The sequence below is a fragment of the Micromesistius poutassou genome (genome assembly GCF_964030765.1).
Source record: "Micromesistius poutassou genome assembly, chromosome: 17".
In the NCBI taxonomy this organism is placed as follows: Eukaryota; Metazoa; Chordata; class Actinopteri; order Gadiformes; family Gadidae; genus Micromesistius; species Micromesistius poutassou.
This window is the reverse complement of record NC_140287.1, coordinates 5,460,398-5,476,200: the sequence shown is the minus strand read 5'-3', so window position 1 is coordinate 5,476,200 and position 15,803 is coordinate 5,460,398. Positions and strand designations below refer to the sequence as shown.

The 15,803-nt window shown below is 44.3% G+C and overlaps 3 protein-coding genes across 3 annotated transcripts in view; 1 reads left to right on the top strand and 2 right to left on the bottom strand.

Annotated features, from left to right (window-relative positions):
- Positions 1-78: 78 nt before the first annotated feature.
- Positions 79-3,974, bottom strand: slc66a3 (solute carrier family 66 member 3). Its single transcript, XM_084482601.1, has 7 exons — positions 3,676-3,974; positions 2,554-2,636; positions 2,073-2,142; positions 1,833-1,890; positions 1,239-1,359; positions 734-775; positions 79-459 (listed from the first exon to the last, which is right to left on the bottom strand). The coding sequence occupies exons 1-7, from the start codon at positions 3,819-3,821 to the stop codon at positions 353-355; spliced, it is 627 nt and encodes a 208-aa protein (XP_084338727.1). The 5' UTR covers positions 3,822-3,974; the 3' UTR covers positions 79-352.
- A 1,504-nt stretch (positions 3,975-5,478) lies between these two features.
- On the bottom strand, positions 5,479-6,719 carry cimip5 (ciliary microtubule inner protein 5). The gene is made up of 3 exons (XM_084482602.1): positions 6,333-6,719; positions 6,087-6,126; positions 5,479-5,802 (listed from the first exon to the last, which is right to left on the bottom strand). Exons 1-3 carry the CDS (start codon positions 6,563-6,565, stop codon positions 5,608-5,610), a joined length of 468 nt encoding a protein of 155 aa, XP_084338728.1. The 5' UTR covers positions 6,566-6,719; the 3' UTR covers positions 5,479-5,607.
- A 1,884-nt stretch (positions 6,720-8,603) lies between these two features.
- LOC311362696 (CAP-Gly domain-containing linker protein 4-like) overlaps positions 8,604-15,803 on the top strand; it is a 30,184-nt gene continuing 22,984 nt past the window's right edge. The window contains 6 exon segments of the mRNA XM_084482597.1: positions 8,604-8,706; positions 9,475-9,636; positions 10,306-10,445; positions 11,020-11,113; positions 11,561-11,722; positions 13,096-13,214. Of these exon segments, the coding sequence (XP_084338723.1) occupies positions 8,673-8,706; positions 9,475-9,636; positions 10,306-10,445; positions 11,020-11,113; positions 11,561-11,722; positions 13,096-13,214 (711 nt within the window). The 5' untranslated portion in view covers positions 8,604-8,672.

The window sequence follows — 15,803 nt, the reverse complement described above, 5'->3', positions numbered from 1 at the left end:
CATTAAATATCAATATTCAAGACTGGTTTGTTGGTCTGTTTCATTGAAATATCATTTATGGAATAAAAACATGGCTCAAATACAGTATTTCCTCATCACCTGAAGAGGTGATATTTGGTCACAGCATCTCTTAATTTGCATTTCTCAGGAAAAATCTTGTACAAATGATCACTGACTCGAATGTTCTGCGTGTGGATATAATACTTATCTTCACAAAATACTAAAAGAGAAAAATGTAGGTATTGTAGAATTCATTTGTGTTCTGGCAACAGTGGAAGACGAGGATACAATGCAGGTCTCAGAAATGGACAACGTGGTCGGCTTCAGGGAGGTCAACTTAAAAAGAACCTCCCTAGTCTTCCTTCTTAGTGCTACTGCTGCCGTCCTTTCTCCTGTAGTGGAGAACCGTGGCCAGCACCCATATGTTCAGCAGCCCCATGACCACGAAGCGCACCAACACTGTAACAAAAGGTTCAACCAGGGTGTCATACATAGTGTAACCTGTACTATGGTTTCCCATTAGCAGCCTCTAGTAGCTTCAATTATGGACAGTGGACCATAATTACTTTCGGGACTTATTATATAATATTGTTAGACTATTGTATTGAATATTGTCTCAACCTCAGGAAGGGAAAAGAGAAATCTAGTATAATAACTTTTTAGGGGTGATAACTAATGACTGGTTGAATGATGGTTCTTACAGTCGTCTCTCAATCTCTTCAAGCAGACTTACCCTGTGTATCCCCAGTCGTCATGAGGGTGGTGTAGATCCTCGCTGAAACAAGACATAACCATTTCATGTTACAATATGATCAAATACTTGTTGAAATGAGTGAGATGTATGTGGTTGCTGCAATCTATACATTGCAATATATAATCCCACAATCATGTATTCCCTCCATTCTTGGCACTAATACTGTTCTATTTATTTATTATAAAACGTCTACAGTGTGTAATGAGTTGACTTGCTGTTAACCCCATAAGCGCGAGTTTTATTATCACACAAAAAAGGCTCAATAAATAAATATTAAAAGGACAATGGTGGTCTCGATAAAACCAAAACCCTCTCTGCTGGGTTCACTAAAACTTCTGCTACTGATATCATCGGTCAAACACTTGTTGGTATCTTTTCCCAACAGTACAATGCATGGTAACTGCAGCAATGCATAAGCATGTGACTCGTATCAACTGGCACGTCTGGTTTGGGTTGAGTTGAGTTGTATTGCAAGAGCACTCACTCAGAGTTGTGTAGATAGCCAGGGACCAGGACAGGGCGCTGACCTGGTTAGAGTCCTTGGTTCTCCATAAGCACTGCAGCTGGGCGAACTTACTGCCTGCACTGATGAATGTGCACAGACTCTGATAGACAGACACACACAGAGAGCTTTTTTTTGTTGGACCAAGTTGTTGGGAAATTGTTGGTCACAATTGTTATGACCTCCGATTTGGTCAGTCAGTGGGGAACAATCAAATGAGAAACATGCATTTAAAATAATGTTTATATAACATTATAGTCCAAATAAAATAAAATCTAAATTATGTTTTTCTTGAGATTTCTTTTCACTGAGATTTCACAACTTAAAAATATAAATCAGGTGACCTGAAGCCCTTCACATATCTCCAGGTATCTGTGCAGTCTTGCAATACTAACTAATAAATGAACATACATGCTTATTAACCAACATTCACAAACACATTTGTTTGGTTTAGATTTGTTTAAACAGTTTTGTTTTTTGAATGCTGGATGAATGAAGAAAATGTATGCATTACATTTGTTGCATTTAGAGGCTTACGCCACAATACGACTGTTAGGATGAGTTTTAGATTCTTACCATGGCCAAGTCTATGATCCACTTCTGCACAGTGAGGAGCTTCCAGCCCACAACGAACCTGAACAGCATGTTAAGGTAAGGTACCAGATCTGTGCCATAGCACAAAGAACAACATTGACATTCAACTCATCTGCATGCTTCTTTCCCACAGAATACACAGTCCCTCATGTGTGCGTGTAATGTGTTCTTCATGTTTGCGTTGACGTAGAGTCAAATTTTAAATAAAATGTGGAAGGATACACAAATGCATAGCCAAAACTCTGTCGCAGGTCGCCGTTGTAGTGAAGAATCAACAGAAGGAGCATGACATCTAGAAGACAGGGGAGAGACGACGAGATGTTACGGCCACTGTAGCACAGTAAAAAGTAATGCATGATCATAATGAAAAGTAATCAAATACAAGGGTTTTACCTTTAAACTAAGTTAACCATGTGGACAAGCAAATTACATGATTTACAAAAAAAATGCCATAAGAACAGGATTCCTCATCCGTGACTTTCCCCTTAGGGGTGACTTAAGTACCTATCCATAAGTAACTTATTAAATGTCTAGAACTTCAAAATGAAAGGTCAAGACAAGACTGGTCTTGGCGACGATCAAATTATCATAATTTATATGTAAATGCATGAAACAAATTCTTTTAAATTATATTTACGAAACCTCTGGCACACTTTCACACACGATTTTTGCGATTTTCAATTCTGAAATGGTGGGAACTCACCTTGGGCAATGAGGATCGGGTATTCAAGATATGTTGGTGGTGGGTAATCGTAGTACATCTGGTACGCTACGAAAACAAGGTACCTGTATGATGAGTAGAGACGTTACTGATTAAAATGAGACATGGGGACAAGGGTGTGTCAATGAAAAAAAGCAACATAAGTTTAAACGGCCATGCCCGCAATGCAAGTGAGGTGGAATGTGAACTACATCTACGGTCCATTGGGGTTCAACTGAATCACAAATTGGGAATGAGTAGGCTAAGCAACAGAATTGACACAGACAACAAACATGCAAATCAGGTTCTTTGATTAGAGACACTGGATAGCATGCAGAAAGTTGGATCTTGAGTGAATTGTTTCCGTCCTAAACGTCCTTCACATTAAAATTATAAAAAAAAATGTGGATGCATATGCACAATGGTTCACAAGGCAAACAACTGTTATGTAGGCTGTAATCCATTCGAGCATGCGCCCTGGTCACTTTTAGTAGGTCATGGCTCACCAACATAGAAGAAGAGGCTGCTGCCAGGCACAAAGAGGAAACAAGACACTGGTCAATTATGTAGGCACAAAGCCCTCTTCTGAATTTGACTACAACTCCAACATCGCACTATTCAAGAAAGGGACAAACTACCCCCTGAGGAAAACGGAAACCTTATGGATGGACCCATAGTTCACACTGTCAAGGGGTACAGACACACGGGTTAATTGATGGAGGGACAGTGAAAACTGAAAACCGAATGCCACGAATTGTAAACTGCTCGGACCACAATGGACAAGCAATGGCCCATTTAAGCACATGCCAAATCAAATTTGGGAGAACTGGGAGAACAAAATGAAGCTTCCTGTTTCTTGCATAACCCAAACGAGTGTTGCTAGATCCTACGAGGTCATGGTAAAGCAAATGCCTTTTTAGACATTTTCATAGGGCAAATAAACGACCATCGGTGACCTTTGAGAAAGTGTCCCTCGGTTCGGTCCATCCTTGCCCTCCCTCCACGTTCCACCGTTGGGGGGTAACTTAATGGGCATCAACGCTAAAGCATTACTTTCACTACGTTGTGCACGTCATAACAACAAACAGACAAAGAAAGTTTGATCAGATAAAATCACACGTTTACCCTATCAATTCGAGGAGAAGGCTGTTGAGGCTGACTCCTTTGGTTGATTTGGCCCGCATCAATAGTAAGATCTGCGGGAATTTCAGGACCATGCACACGAATAGCGTGGTAAAGTTAGCGATGTGCAGCAATTCATGAGATTCCATTGTGCACGGACGTAGGCGGACAGAATCCGACACAAAAGTAGGTGTACTAGGTGTTGATCAGAAGACGGGCTTATGAGTCGATGCGGAGAGGACGCGCCCAGATGCTGCTGCGGTGCCCCCAGCTCTAGCGCTCTTGCTTGCTAAAATAGTAATTCAAATTTCACTTCCGCACACATCCACTGTCAGACCGTGGAAGTTAAGCTGCTGCCCTGGTTTGCTATTGGAAGTCCTGCGCCATCTGCTGGATTCATACTGGTGCATCTCAATAAGTTGGACTATTGTGGAAATTGGAAAAGTTAATTAATTTCAATAATTCAATTTTTTTTCATATATTATATCGATTCATTACACCCCAACTGAGATATTTCAGGCCTTTATTTGTCTTAATTTTGATTATTATGGCTTCCAGCTCATGAAAACCCCAAATTCAGTATCTCAGAAAATTGGAATATTGTGCAAAAGTTCAATATTGTAGACTCAATGTATCACACTCTAATCAGCATGTTAAGTCAAAACACTTGGAAAGGTTTCCTTTAATGGTCTCTCAGTCTGGTTCATTAGGCTTCACAATCATGGGGAAGACTGCTGACCGGAGGGTTATGCAAAAGACAGCCATTGACACCCTCCACAAGGAGGCTAAGCCTCAAACGGTGCATCAAGAGTAGCCATGCACAGACCAAGCCACTCCTGAACCAGAGACACCGTCAGACGCATTTTACCTGAGCTGTGGAGAAAAATAACTGGTCTGTCGCTCAGTGTTCCAAGCCCTCTTTTCAGATGAAAGTAACATTTTGCATTTAATTTGGAAATCAAGGTGCCAGAGTCTGGAGGAAGAATGGAGAGGCACAAGCATCCACGTTGCTTGAAAGTCCAGCGTGAAGTTTCCACAGTCAGTGATGATTTGGGGATTATGTCATCTTCTGGTGTTGGTCCACTGTGCTTTATCAAGTCCAAAATCAACGTGCTTTAGAGCACATGCTTCTCTCTGCTGACAAGCTTTATGGAGATGCTGATTTCATCTTCCAGCAGGACTTGGCACCTGCCCACACTGCCAAAAGTACAAACACCTGGTTTAATGACCATAGGATTACTGTGCTTGATTGGCCAGCAAACTCTCCTGATCTGAACCCCAATAAAAATGTATGGGGTATTGTCAAGAGGAAGATGAGAGACACGAGACCCGACAATGCAGACGAGCTGAAGGCCGCTATCGAAGAAACCCAGTTTTCCATAATACCTCAGCAGGACCACAGGCTGATCCACTCCATGCCACCCCGCATTGATGCAGTCATTTATAGAAAAGGAGCCCCAACATATACCAGAACATACTTTTCAGAAGGACTACACTTCCCTTTTTTTTTTACTGGTCTTTTAAAATATTCAAATTTTCTAAGATACTGAATGTTGGGTTTTCATAAGCTGTAAACCATAATAATCCAGATCAAAACAAATAAAGGCCTGAAATATTTCACTTTGGGTGTAATGAATCTATATAATATACAAGTTTCATTTTCAACAACAACTGTTCAATTGTTTTGAGATGCACCTGCACATGCATAAATCTTTTCCATCGATTGGGAACAGGATTGTAAGGTATGAAAGTATACCCGACTGCATTCTAAGTTTCTAACTTTTGTTTGTTTGTTTGCTTGATTGTTCCATTTCTTTTGACATATTCAAAAATAGGCTGCAGCAATGAAATAATTAAGCTTTATATTTTGATGTGATTGAAGAGGTACAGCGCTATTTATTTTATAGGTGAACCAGGTTAAATGTAGAGCTGTAGCTAGCTGGGCAGGAACTCAGGGTCTGGTTTGGACCGACGGCTGCTGGTCAGGAGCATCAGTCTGTCCAGCCTCATCAGCTCCCGGCCCAGCGGTGTGTTAATCCTGCTGCCCAGCATCCGGTTGCTCGTGTTGGGGACTTTGTCCGAGAACGGAGACATATTGGTGGGGACAGGCTCCTCCACCCTCGGCCGCCCCTGAAACATGGGGGAGAACAAGGAAGAGATTTGTCCGATCCTTGATAAAATCATGAAAATGTCCACGTGTAATAAGAGCAACACAGACTGATTGCTCAGTAATAGGTGAATCTAGCTCTATGGTTCTATAGTAGGCCTACTAGTTCTATAGTAATCAATGAAGTCATGGCAAGGCTATTGGATTTAGGCTATAGGAGTTCCTTAATTTATATAATACATATTGCATATCATAGCGTCTGGCCCATAGCCAATATTTATATAGAAACATGTGTCTTTACCCATACCAATTGATCATAGTTCTTGAGGAAGCTCCAATTCTTCTCCCTGTGAATCACAAAAACAGAAATTATTAGATTAGATTAAACTTTAAATGTAGTAGAAGATCTAAACAGAAGTGCAAAGGAGCAATTAAGGCGCAGTTTGAACATGGTCATTGGACATTGTCATATAGTGCAACATAGTAATTATACAATTATTACAGAAAAAACGACCACACCTGATTCTCAATAGTCTCAAACACTCCTATTTACCATTTATGGACTGAACTCATTTCGGATTGCACGCATTCTCGCCATATTTGGTCTTGTTTAATAGGGTCACTTTTCCATGGATGTGCCGCTGAAAGGCCATCTTCTTTACTGTTGTTTTCCGGTGCTTTGCGTACCAAACCTACATGTTTGGTAGCAGTGGCAATGCCCCCAATGGATCGATCTGGTAACCGGTAACCGGCAGAAGACACACGTCGCAAATCGTTAAGTTCCATTTTTTTGTACAATATGCAAATGTCCACTACAGTCAGAAGGCGCGTTATATTTCTGACCGTAGAACGCCTATGTTAAATATATGACCTACTACTTCAGCAAGTGGATTCCGCTCTTTGAAATCACTGCTTGTCCACATGCGCTGTTTTTTTGTTTCTGTTTTGTTTAGATCTCCCCTGGAAACAGCGCTGTGACGAAGGAAGGTCAATGACCCTTGTTTTTTTTAGTGCCATTCATAGACTTTTTCCCTCCACCGTTTTATAGCTTTTGCATTTGCCTGCTGTTAAAGAAGACTTGTATTTTATAGCAAATAATATTTTTTTAATTAGCTCGAAGATCGAATATTTGTTGTTGTTGAATGCAAGACAATCTCGGTCCATCTGCGCCTTTTTATTCCAATCAAAATTAACATCTGTAACTTTTATTTTGAAGCCCAAAAACTTTTTATACTTTTGTTTTGATAATAACGTTTCAAACCGGAAGTCGCTATACGTCACGATAACAACAAACTTGACAGCTGCGATGGTATTTTCCCGGCAAATTACTTCATGATTAAAAGTGTTTGGGAAGGAATAGAAAGGTTGAGGTAATGACACATTTTGTTGTTCGTATTTAACAATGTATATGACATAAGGAGTGTTTGTAAAGCACATCGTTTGGGAGGCTTTGAGTGCAGAACAGCAGGCTTGGCCCATCATAGGGCAGGCTTACGACGTGGATCTGCTAGCTACCTCCTGCTAATGTATACCATACGTATTACGATTGAATTAAGTTCTAAACAACCTGACTTTAGGACAGTTCCTGGTGCTTGAAGCCTGTTCGACCAGTCACCAATAAAGTGAAAAGAATACCATGTACCAATGTAGACAACCCACCAGCCTAGATGTCACTCCTAGAGCTACGTCTACTATCAGCTCGCCTGCTTTAGCAGACCCCAGCAACACACTTAATGTTACCGCTCATTATTCATGTTTGGCTATGATTAAACATTCGTTTAATCTTTTGGCAGTCTAAGAATAAGATGCTTTATGGTGGGGGAGAGGGAGAGTCTGTTAGCAGTTCTTGCAAGCAACTTGTCCAGGTTTGGCTACCTCAAAACAACCTCTCTTCGGAATCTTTCGAGCCACACTGGCACAGAAGTCATTGGCCTTTATATATATATATATGTATAAATGACACTGACATTATTATATATGAATACATAGGCCTATAAAATGTCACTGCAGGTATTCAGTACTGCAGTGACATGTTTTCATTTGAAATCGCCACTCAAACTAATCCATCAATCTATGGATGCCTCCTAATTGGAATAGTCAGGTTATGGTTAGTGAAGGGGATGATTTGTGGAAATTCTGGGCAGACAAACAAGAAGGGGTTTATTGCTACTAGCCCAATACTCTCCCATCTTTAATCGAAGCATAGTCTTGTCAAAGCTGGTCAGTGACGGTAGAGAGGCATAGGATTCCATGAACTTGTCTTTCCCCTTCTCAGAGCAAGGACAAGGTGTACAGGCACTCTTTTTATACACTCATTTGAGGGCTGAATATGGGTTTTCCTTACACACCCAGAGAGCCAGAGCAGATGGTGGGCTATGGGACATTTAGCCCATAAATCAGGGATTCAGTTTCTTGTCCAGACATGCCGAAGTTAAGATGTCACTTTCATGATGACACTGCATTCACCACCCAGCAAAGCCTCTCTTGCGTGCTATTCCACCTTGCTGCCACCATTGCACAATGTTTGTGTGCACTGTAACCCCACAGCAACATTCTCTGCATAGCGAGCCTTGTTGTGGCCAAGCAGACTCTAACTGGTATCGGGTGGGTGAGTGGAAAGCAGAACACATATTTGGCAATCAAGAGTGACATTGTAGCCGACTAGTGTCAGAAGCTCAAATACCCTCTTTCAGAGACCACGGGCTGTAAATAGCCACTAAACCTGGGAGCCAAAAGATCACCTCAGAGTCCACACAGAGACAGGCTGCTGTGTGTATGTGTGGGGTATAGAGATTGGAAGAGATCACCCTCTGTCTGTGGCCAGCAGTCACCCAGTCTCTGGTCCTAGCAGGGTTGGTTTTAGTCTTAGCTGGATTTGGGGGGACTTGTGGAGATGCACCAGGACGAGGCTAATGGAGAGTCCAACAGTGAGTGAGTGAGAAGCTGCTAGGGCTAGGATGGTGATAGGATCAGACTGTGTGCTTGCAAGTCGCTTCTCTCTCTCTCTCTCTCTCTCTCTCTCTCGTCATGTTTGACGTTGTTTTACATCAGACTGGCACCAATATACCTCCTGTGATAGTCCTTTTTGACAAGCTTAACATTGTTTGCTGTACTTTATAATCTGCGCACATGTGAATGGACTGTGTTTCAATAAGGCAAAGATATGGAAGGCTATAGCAGCCCTAGCATGTTCCTAGCTGACAAATAGTTCCCTCTCATTGTTAACAACTCAAAAGGTTATGGTACTCCTAATGTCATGTAGCGGCTACACCAAATGAATACTAGCTACCAGACATTTGAAACGGGACAACTGTGCTGTGCCAGGGTGTTCTCTGAAGTAAAGCTCAGTCTTAATCTAGGTCCAGGTTTAATTTCCAATTCAATACCATGGCCTTCCATTTCCCTACAACTTCTGTCAATAAGACCACAAACAAACCCGACAAAATAATTGTCTGACATGATTCTTGTGAAGCTCGTAGCACTGTAAGTGCTACGAGGGTAAGGGTCCGACAGGGCCCACATATAGCGCCAGGCCACCTGAAAGCCTCCCGCTCTGTGGCTGTGGCGCCGCATTACGCAGTGCTGCCGGTGTCTTTCGCTGGGATTAAGACCTACTTTTTCCCCTCTCAAAATAGCCCAGCTGTTCTGTTACCATTAATTCCGTTTTTTTTTTCCCTCTCTCTGCTCGGCCCCAGGCCCCCAGGGGGAGATGACTAAGGAGGATGTCCCCGAGCCTCTGGAAGGACGGGACTCTGTCCTTGGCCATCACGCACGCCTGTCTGCCCATCTGCAGAACAGTGGCACGCAACAGGCCGTCATCCACCAGGTGGCCTCCGCACCCATGCCCAGCGACTGTGGTGAGTCTCCTTGACACACACACACACACACGTACACACGTACATCCATACCCCTACACACACACACTGCATATATTGGCGTGTATGATGAATGACCCCCTGTGGGGTGTTCTCTTGTGCAGGGTGGGGTGCTGCTTCGGTGGGGCCACAGCTCATCTGCATGAGTGTAGTTTGAGTCCAAGCACTCGGGGAGAGAGTTTCTAAAATGTACGATCAGTTTTACATGGTGCATCATTAGGGGTAAAATGACTTTGCAAGGGTTGACCCTTTTGATCATCTCCGAAAAAATGACTGATGAGATCATTACATTTATCCATTGTCCTCTTATTGCCCACAAAATGCAGTTCCCCCCCCCTCTAAAAATGACAGAAATAGTTTTCATTGTTATTCACTGGTGCCCTGCCAACCCCCTAATACTGCGTCACATAAAACCTTTGGATTGATAACAACGACCACAAAATAAATGTTTCAGTATAGGTTGTTGTGAGAGGACGCATAGGGGCTGGAAATCGCACCACGTTTAATAGGCTCAGCCGGTTTAGGCGGTCATAAAAACCACATGTTTAGAAACAGTTGTTAGCCAGGAGATGTTCCCTCCCCGCAGCCACACCAAGACGTGCTGCACTCACTGAATCCCTGCCTCCCTCTCTCTCTCTCTCCACCTCTCAGAGTTCTCCTTCTTCGACCCCAGCGACCATCAGTGCAGGGAGGTGCTGCTGGACCCCAACACGACCGTACCCGAACTCTTTGCAGTCCTCCGACAATGGGTACCCCAGGTTCAGAAGAACGTCGACCTCATCGGCAGTGAGGTGAACCCCCCCCCCCCCCCCCCTCCCCCCTATGCATCCATTCAGCATCCTGAACTCTGTGTGTCTTTGTGTCCCGTGGCCCTGTTGGGCACAATGCTTCTAGTCCTCCACTCCCAAGTCATAAAAGAACATAGGTGCTCACCAACTGCAATGCACACCAGTAAACAACACACCTATGCAGGCCTAAGGCTTTATTTGCATCATGGGGTGTTCAGAAATATAGTACAACTAAAAGTCTAACTTGATTATATCACTCAATTTCACCACACAGTGCTACAAGGCACGGTGCTCTATTATTTATGATACCAAGTAAGTGCGACGAATAAGTCATGTCCTACTACCTGAACATTTCAACCAAAGTTTGTCCCAACACTGGTGGTGTTATTAAAAAGTGAAGTTTAATGCATTACAACCCAGCACACTGTTTGGGGCTGGTATCTGCATTGCAGTGAAATGCTGCAGTCAAAGCACCTGTCTCCTTCTGACGTTACCCAACGTCTTCGCTTCTGCGGGGAACTAAACCAATGTCCTTTAATTCTCCCTTCTTCGCTTTGCATGCGCTGCGGACGCACAGATTCTGAAGCGAGGCTGCGGAGTGAACGACCGCGACGGCCTGACAGATATGAGTCTGTTGCACTACTGCTGCAAGGCTGGTGCTCCAGGCATCGGTGAGTAGGCCAAAGGCTGTTGTTCATGCACGGTTCATTTACACTTTATTTAAAGTTCACATTCCACTTTCATATCGATGCACTTATATTCATTTACTCACTCAGAATATCTTTCAGAGGTGTTTCCCCTTCCTGTGTTATTTGAAGGCAATGAAATCCAAACCACAGAACAGGGCTACCGTATAATTGTAATAACCTCTCATGAAAGCGATGCCTGTGTTTTGGTCACGTGTCCGAGCTCAGCATTCACTCTAGCGTGGCAGAGAGCTGGAGAGATATACGAGAAAAAAATAAAATAAAATAAATACAATCACTAGATGGCAAAGCAGAAGCACATCTGTCCATCTCCCCCATCCCGCCCTGCCCCACCCCACCCCACCCCACCCCATCCTGCCCCACCCTACCCTTCCCCATCACTCACACACCCACGTAATAATCCTCTTCCAGGCGATGCAGACACGGCAGCCGGCTTCGCCCGCCATCTGCTGGCCCTGGGCGGCCAACCCAACCTCCGCTCGCGCTGGACCAACATGCGGGCCCTGCACTATGCCGCCTACTTCGACGTGCCGCAGCTCATCAGAGTGGTGCTGCAGGCCTCCCAGCCCGGGGGTAGGAGACTGGGGAGTCTGGGGAGGGTGGAGGGTGGGGGGGGGGGGCGCGGCGCCTGGTGGTGCCAGCATGGGACTAAAGAGCTTTTGTTTTCCGACTGTCAAGCACCAGTGACGAAAATATAATAACAATGAGGGTTTTTATACTAATTGGGAGATTTACTTAACTTTCTTCTAAGATTACTACTTATTTATGATGAATGTGTTCTCAGAATATGTTCTCATAATTGGGACAATGATACATTTTACTCGCGTATTGCTTTTGACATGACGTCTAGAAGAAAAAAAATCATACCTTTTTGATGTATAAACTCAGCTTTAAAAACCAACATTCAACAGTTTAACACCTTAACGCAATCCGTCAGCCTGACAGCTGACAGCAACAGCCAGGGCAAATGTGCAGCGTAGAGTCTGCTAATGGAGTGCGATTAGCGTGGAGAGATGTGTGGCAGGCCACGGTTGAGTTAGGTCACGTCAGCGATCAGTCAGAATACTGGCGTGCGCGGCGTGTGTGCGGTGAACATCAGATTCCAAAGCGCTGGGGGTTTTCTGTATCTTCCCTTACATTACCTGGTGGAGGGGACTGAGCACAGCTCTTATGGACGTCGCTTTGTGATTGACTCGCGGCCTTACCATTCTCTTCAGATCCCCTGCCACTGTCCATGGTTCGCTTAGCGACATGCTTGGCCATCAGGCGCCACTTCTTTCCTGTGGTGCGGGGGGGGGGGGGGGGGGGGGGGGGGGGGTGTTGGTATAATTGAGGTTCATGGAAATGAGGTAGAAATCGGTGACACGAGCGTTAAATATGTGTGACCGGTGGGGGATTGGGGGGAGGGGCTGCGGGGAGACGATTGAGAGCTCATCCTCTCTCGGTCACGCGTAGTATGAGGCTGATATACAGTGATAAGTTTTAAGCGCTTTATGCAAAGATGATTCCCAGGGCTGACTTTCCAGGGCGAGGTGCAGGATAAGCAGGAGTGGGGGGGAAGTGGGATAACGCGGCAGGTTTCAGTGGCTGTCTGTCAGAGGAGGGGTGGGGGCTTGGGTGAGCTGTGCGGCTGCATATCATCAAGCAGGATGGCACAGAGACGTTGTGCATAAGGAGGGTTTTGTGTTTTTGTGGAAGAAGATTTACTCTTTGTGTGTGATGCCAATTTGCCACGGGGTTTTGAAAATCCCATCTCAGGATGTGTTGCGACCAGGTCCAACTCAGGTGACGTAGCAAAGTGGAAGCCGTACAGATTGTGCAGTGCATTGTGCCCATGTGTCCACCAAAAGGTGTGGAACTACATTGTTTCTTCAGTGTTTGATGAGACCATTGAACGGATTCCTATCCCATGCTTATCTAATGTTTGTTTCTTTCTATTTCTATAGACGTGGACGCCACTTGCAGTGACTTTGACTTTGGGACGGCGCTGCACATCGCTGCATCCAATCTATGCACCTCGGCTGTTAGATGCCTCTTGGAGCTGGGAGCTAACCCTGCTTTCAAAGTATGACACACGCACACGCACAGACACACGCACAGACACGCACACGCACGCACGCACGCACGCACACGACACCCACACACATACACACGTACACGTCACACATGCAGAGAAAATATATGAATTAGATTACAGTCTGGTTACACTCTTCAAACTAAATTTAAAGCCATGGCCTGCTGTCAACCCACACAGAGAAAACCCCTTAACTATAATTATATTCGCCATCGACCCTCTCGCAGATTGTTTGTCCCCGGGTTGTTATTTGTCAATTTTGTCAGTCAGGGAGTCCACCGCATGTATTACAAATCGCTCTTCTCGCCTACACTCCGGGCAAAGTGGAAAGAAGAAATATCCACAGTCCATTGGCCTCTCGAGGTCCTGGAACTTGCTCTGGACTTGGCAGCAATCAAATCTGTGATGCAGTTCCAAGCCCATAATTACAAAAGGGGAGAGCTTTGAGGACAAAACCACAAGAGGGGAACTTGCTACTTTCCTGTCGATGCCAGTGATTTTTGTTTTGCTATTTTCGCAGTCGAACGGCTTGCTTCCACCCCGTGGTGGTAACACATGAGTTTGTCTGCTAGAAGCTGTGTTCTGACATTATGAGCCACATATTCTGCATATTAACAAGACCTAAACAAGACGTCATATTAACACGATTTCTGTTGACATCACGTTGGCTTCACGACTGGTGGCCTATTTGCAGTATAACCCGTGTTAATCAAACTAAAGTTTCTCAATGCGAAGTCTGATTGAGATAACAGTTAGCAATTATAATGATATGATCCATTTATGTGCATTAGTAGAAATAGACTCGTTCATTGAAGCTTCGTAAAATGCTTCTTAGTTTCTGCTGCTCCTGCAGAATTGCCATCATTAAAAGAAATCACTCTTGGGCTCATAAACTCAAAATCCCACACCATATAGAGTCCTTATCAGACGCTCAGACGCCTCCGTCATTACCACAGCCCCGGCTCTGGTAGTCATTTCATGGTATCTGTAGAGACTTCACACACTTTGTCAGCACAACAAGGTTAAGATTGATGTGTTTTTGTCTTTATCTCACCCATGCAAAACCGTCCATGCAAAAGTGTCTGATGAACGATAAAATAATTGGCGTCCTGTTGATATAAGAAACGCCTTATATGGGATATGCAAAAGTGAACTTTCCATATCACTCACCACTGCAAGGGCATGCTGTCGTCCTGACAACCAGTGATGGAGGTGCACCGCGGACGGTCTGAACAGCAGAAGATACGACCGCAAGCTATCTGCTCCCATAACTTATGAACCTGTCACAAAGAAAATGGAAAAAAAAAAGTACCGGAACATGCAAATAGTATTCCGAGCAAAGTTGGTGCCATTAAATTGCTGCAATTTGTCTGTGAAAAAACTTGACACGGTTGAGTGGCTTGAGATTATTCTGCTGGTTTTTTACTCCTTAAGTCGTTGAGAAAATGTTCCCATAGGATCTGAAGGCTTCCAGAACATTCCCTGGTCCATATCAAACTAGCCAGGCGGGGGGTTGGAAAGGGTTTATTGAGATTCTTCCCTATCATGGGTAGGCGGTTGCTGTGGCGGATCTATACAGAGGTGAATATTCGCACCGGAGTTACTACTTGGCACGCTCCTGCCTCCTGCCTCTAACCCTTTTTTTACCAGACAGACAGCTTTTTATGTCTTAACATCAACATCCTCCCTTGATAGCCCATGTCATCGCACTCCTCTCAAGACATGACAAGACGTCATTTCTGAGGCTTGTTAAGTTTGTTTGTTTTTATTTCTAAACTCGGGGCTAGTTGGATAGCCCCGTCTATGCCCCCCCACATTAAATCCGTCTCACCGCTCCAGTTCCATTTGGATAGCCACATCTTACCTCCCCTAATAAAATTCCCCAGGCATTCCCTGTGCGTTCTAGCCCTCCCTCATCCTTTTATATACAACATTAAAAGGAAAAATGGGCATGTGATGAAATTGTATCGATTTGACTGGGGCTTCAATTCACATTCAGGATGTGCCCTTTTTTTTTTTTACTGTGTATTTTATTTGCAAAACATGTAGCTTTTTGGGGCATTTGCAAGGCAGCATAGGGTGTTTAGAGTTGGTAGACGGCATTTATACAACGCTGTTTTGAATACAAATGTCTCAGGCGTGCCCTTTCACTGAGTGCTCGCGCACAGAGGCAGGCTTTGTGCTTTACCGCTTCAAATTTCCAAAGGCTCGCTTGACAGCATCGCCGACGAGCATCTTCACTTCAGGATTGACATTTGCCTTCAATCCATGGTACAACACATCCCCGGTTGCTAGCAATACACGGAGAAAATCACTGTCAATTCCAGTCTGGGGAAACGAAACTTCCGTTCCAACGTAGCTGCAATCCATCATGCCCCGGCAAAACGTTCAAAACAGTCGTTGTTTGTGGTCGTCCATTTTTATTTTACTTTTAAGGCTTTGACGGCTTTGCCAAAAAGCATTGGCTCTCTCCATTCGATTGCTGGGTTACGTGCTGTGTGCCGATTCCCCTCCACTGGAGGTCACCAAAGCACCGTGCGCGATCAGTCCTCAGCTGAGAGGCTGGGGTGGCGTGGTGGG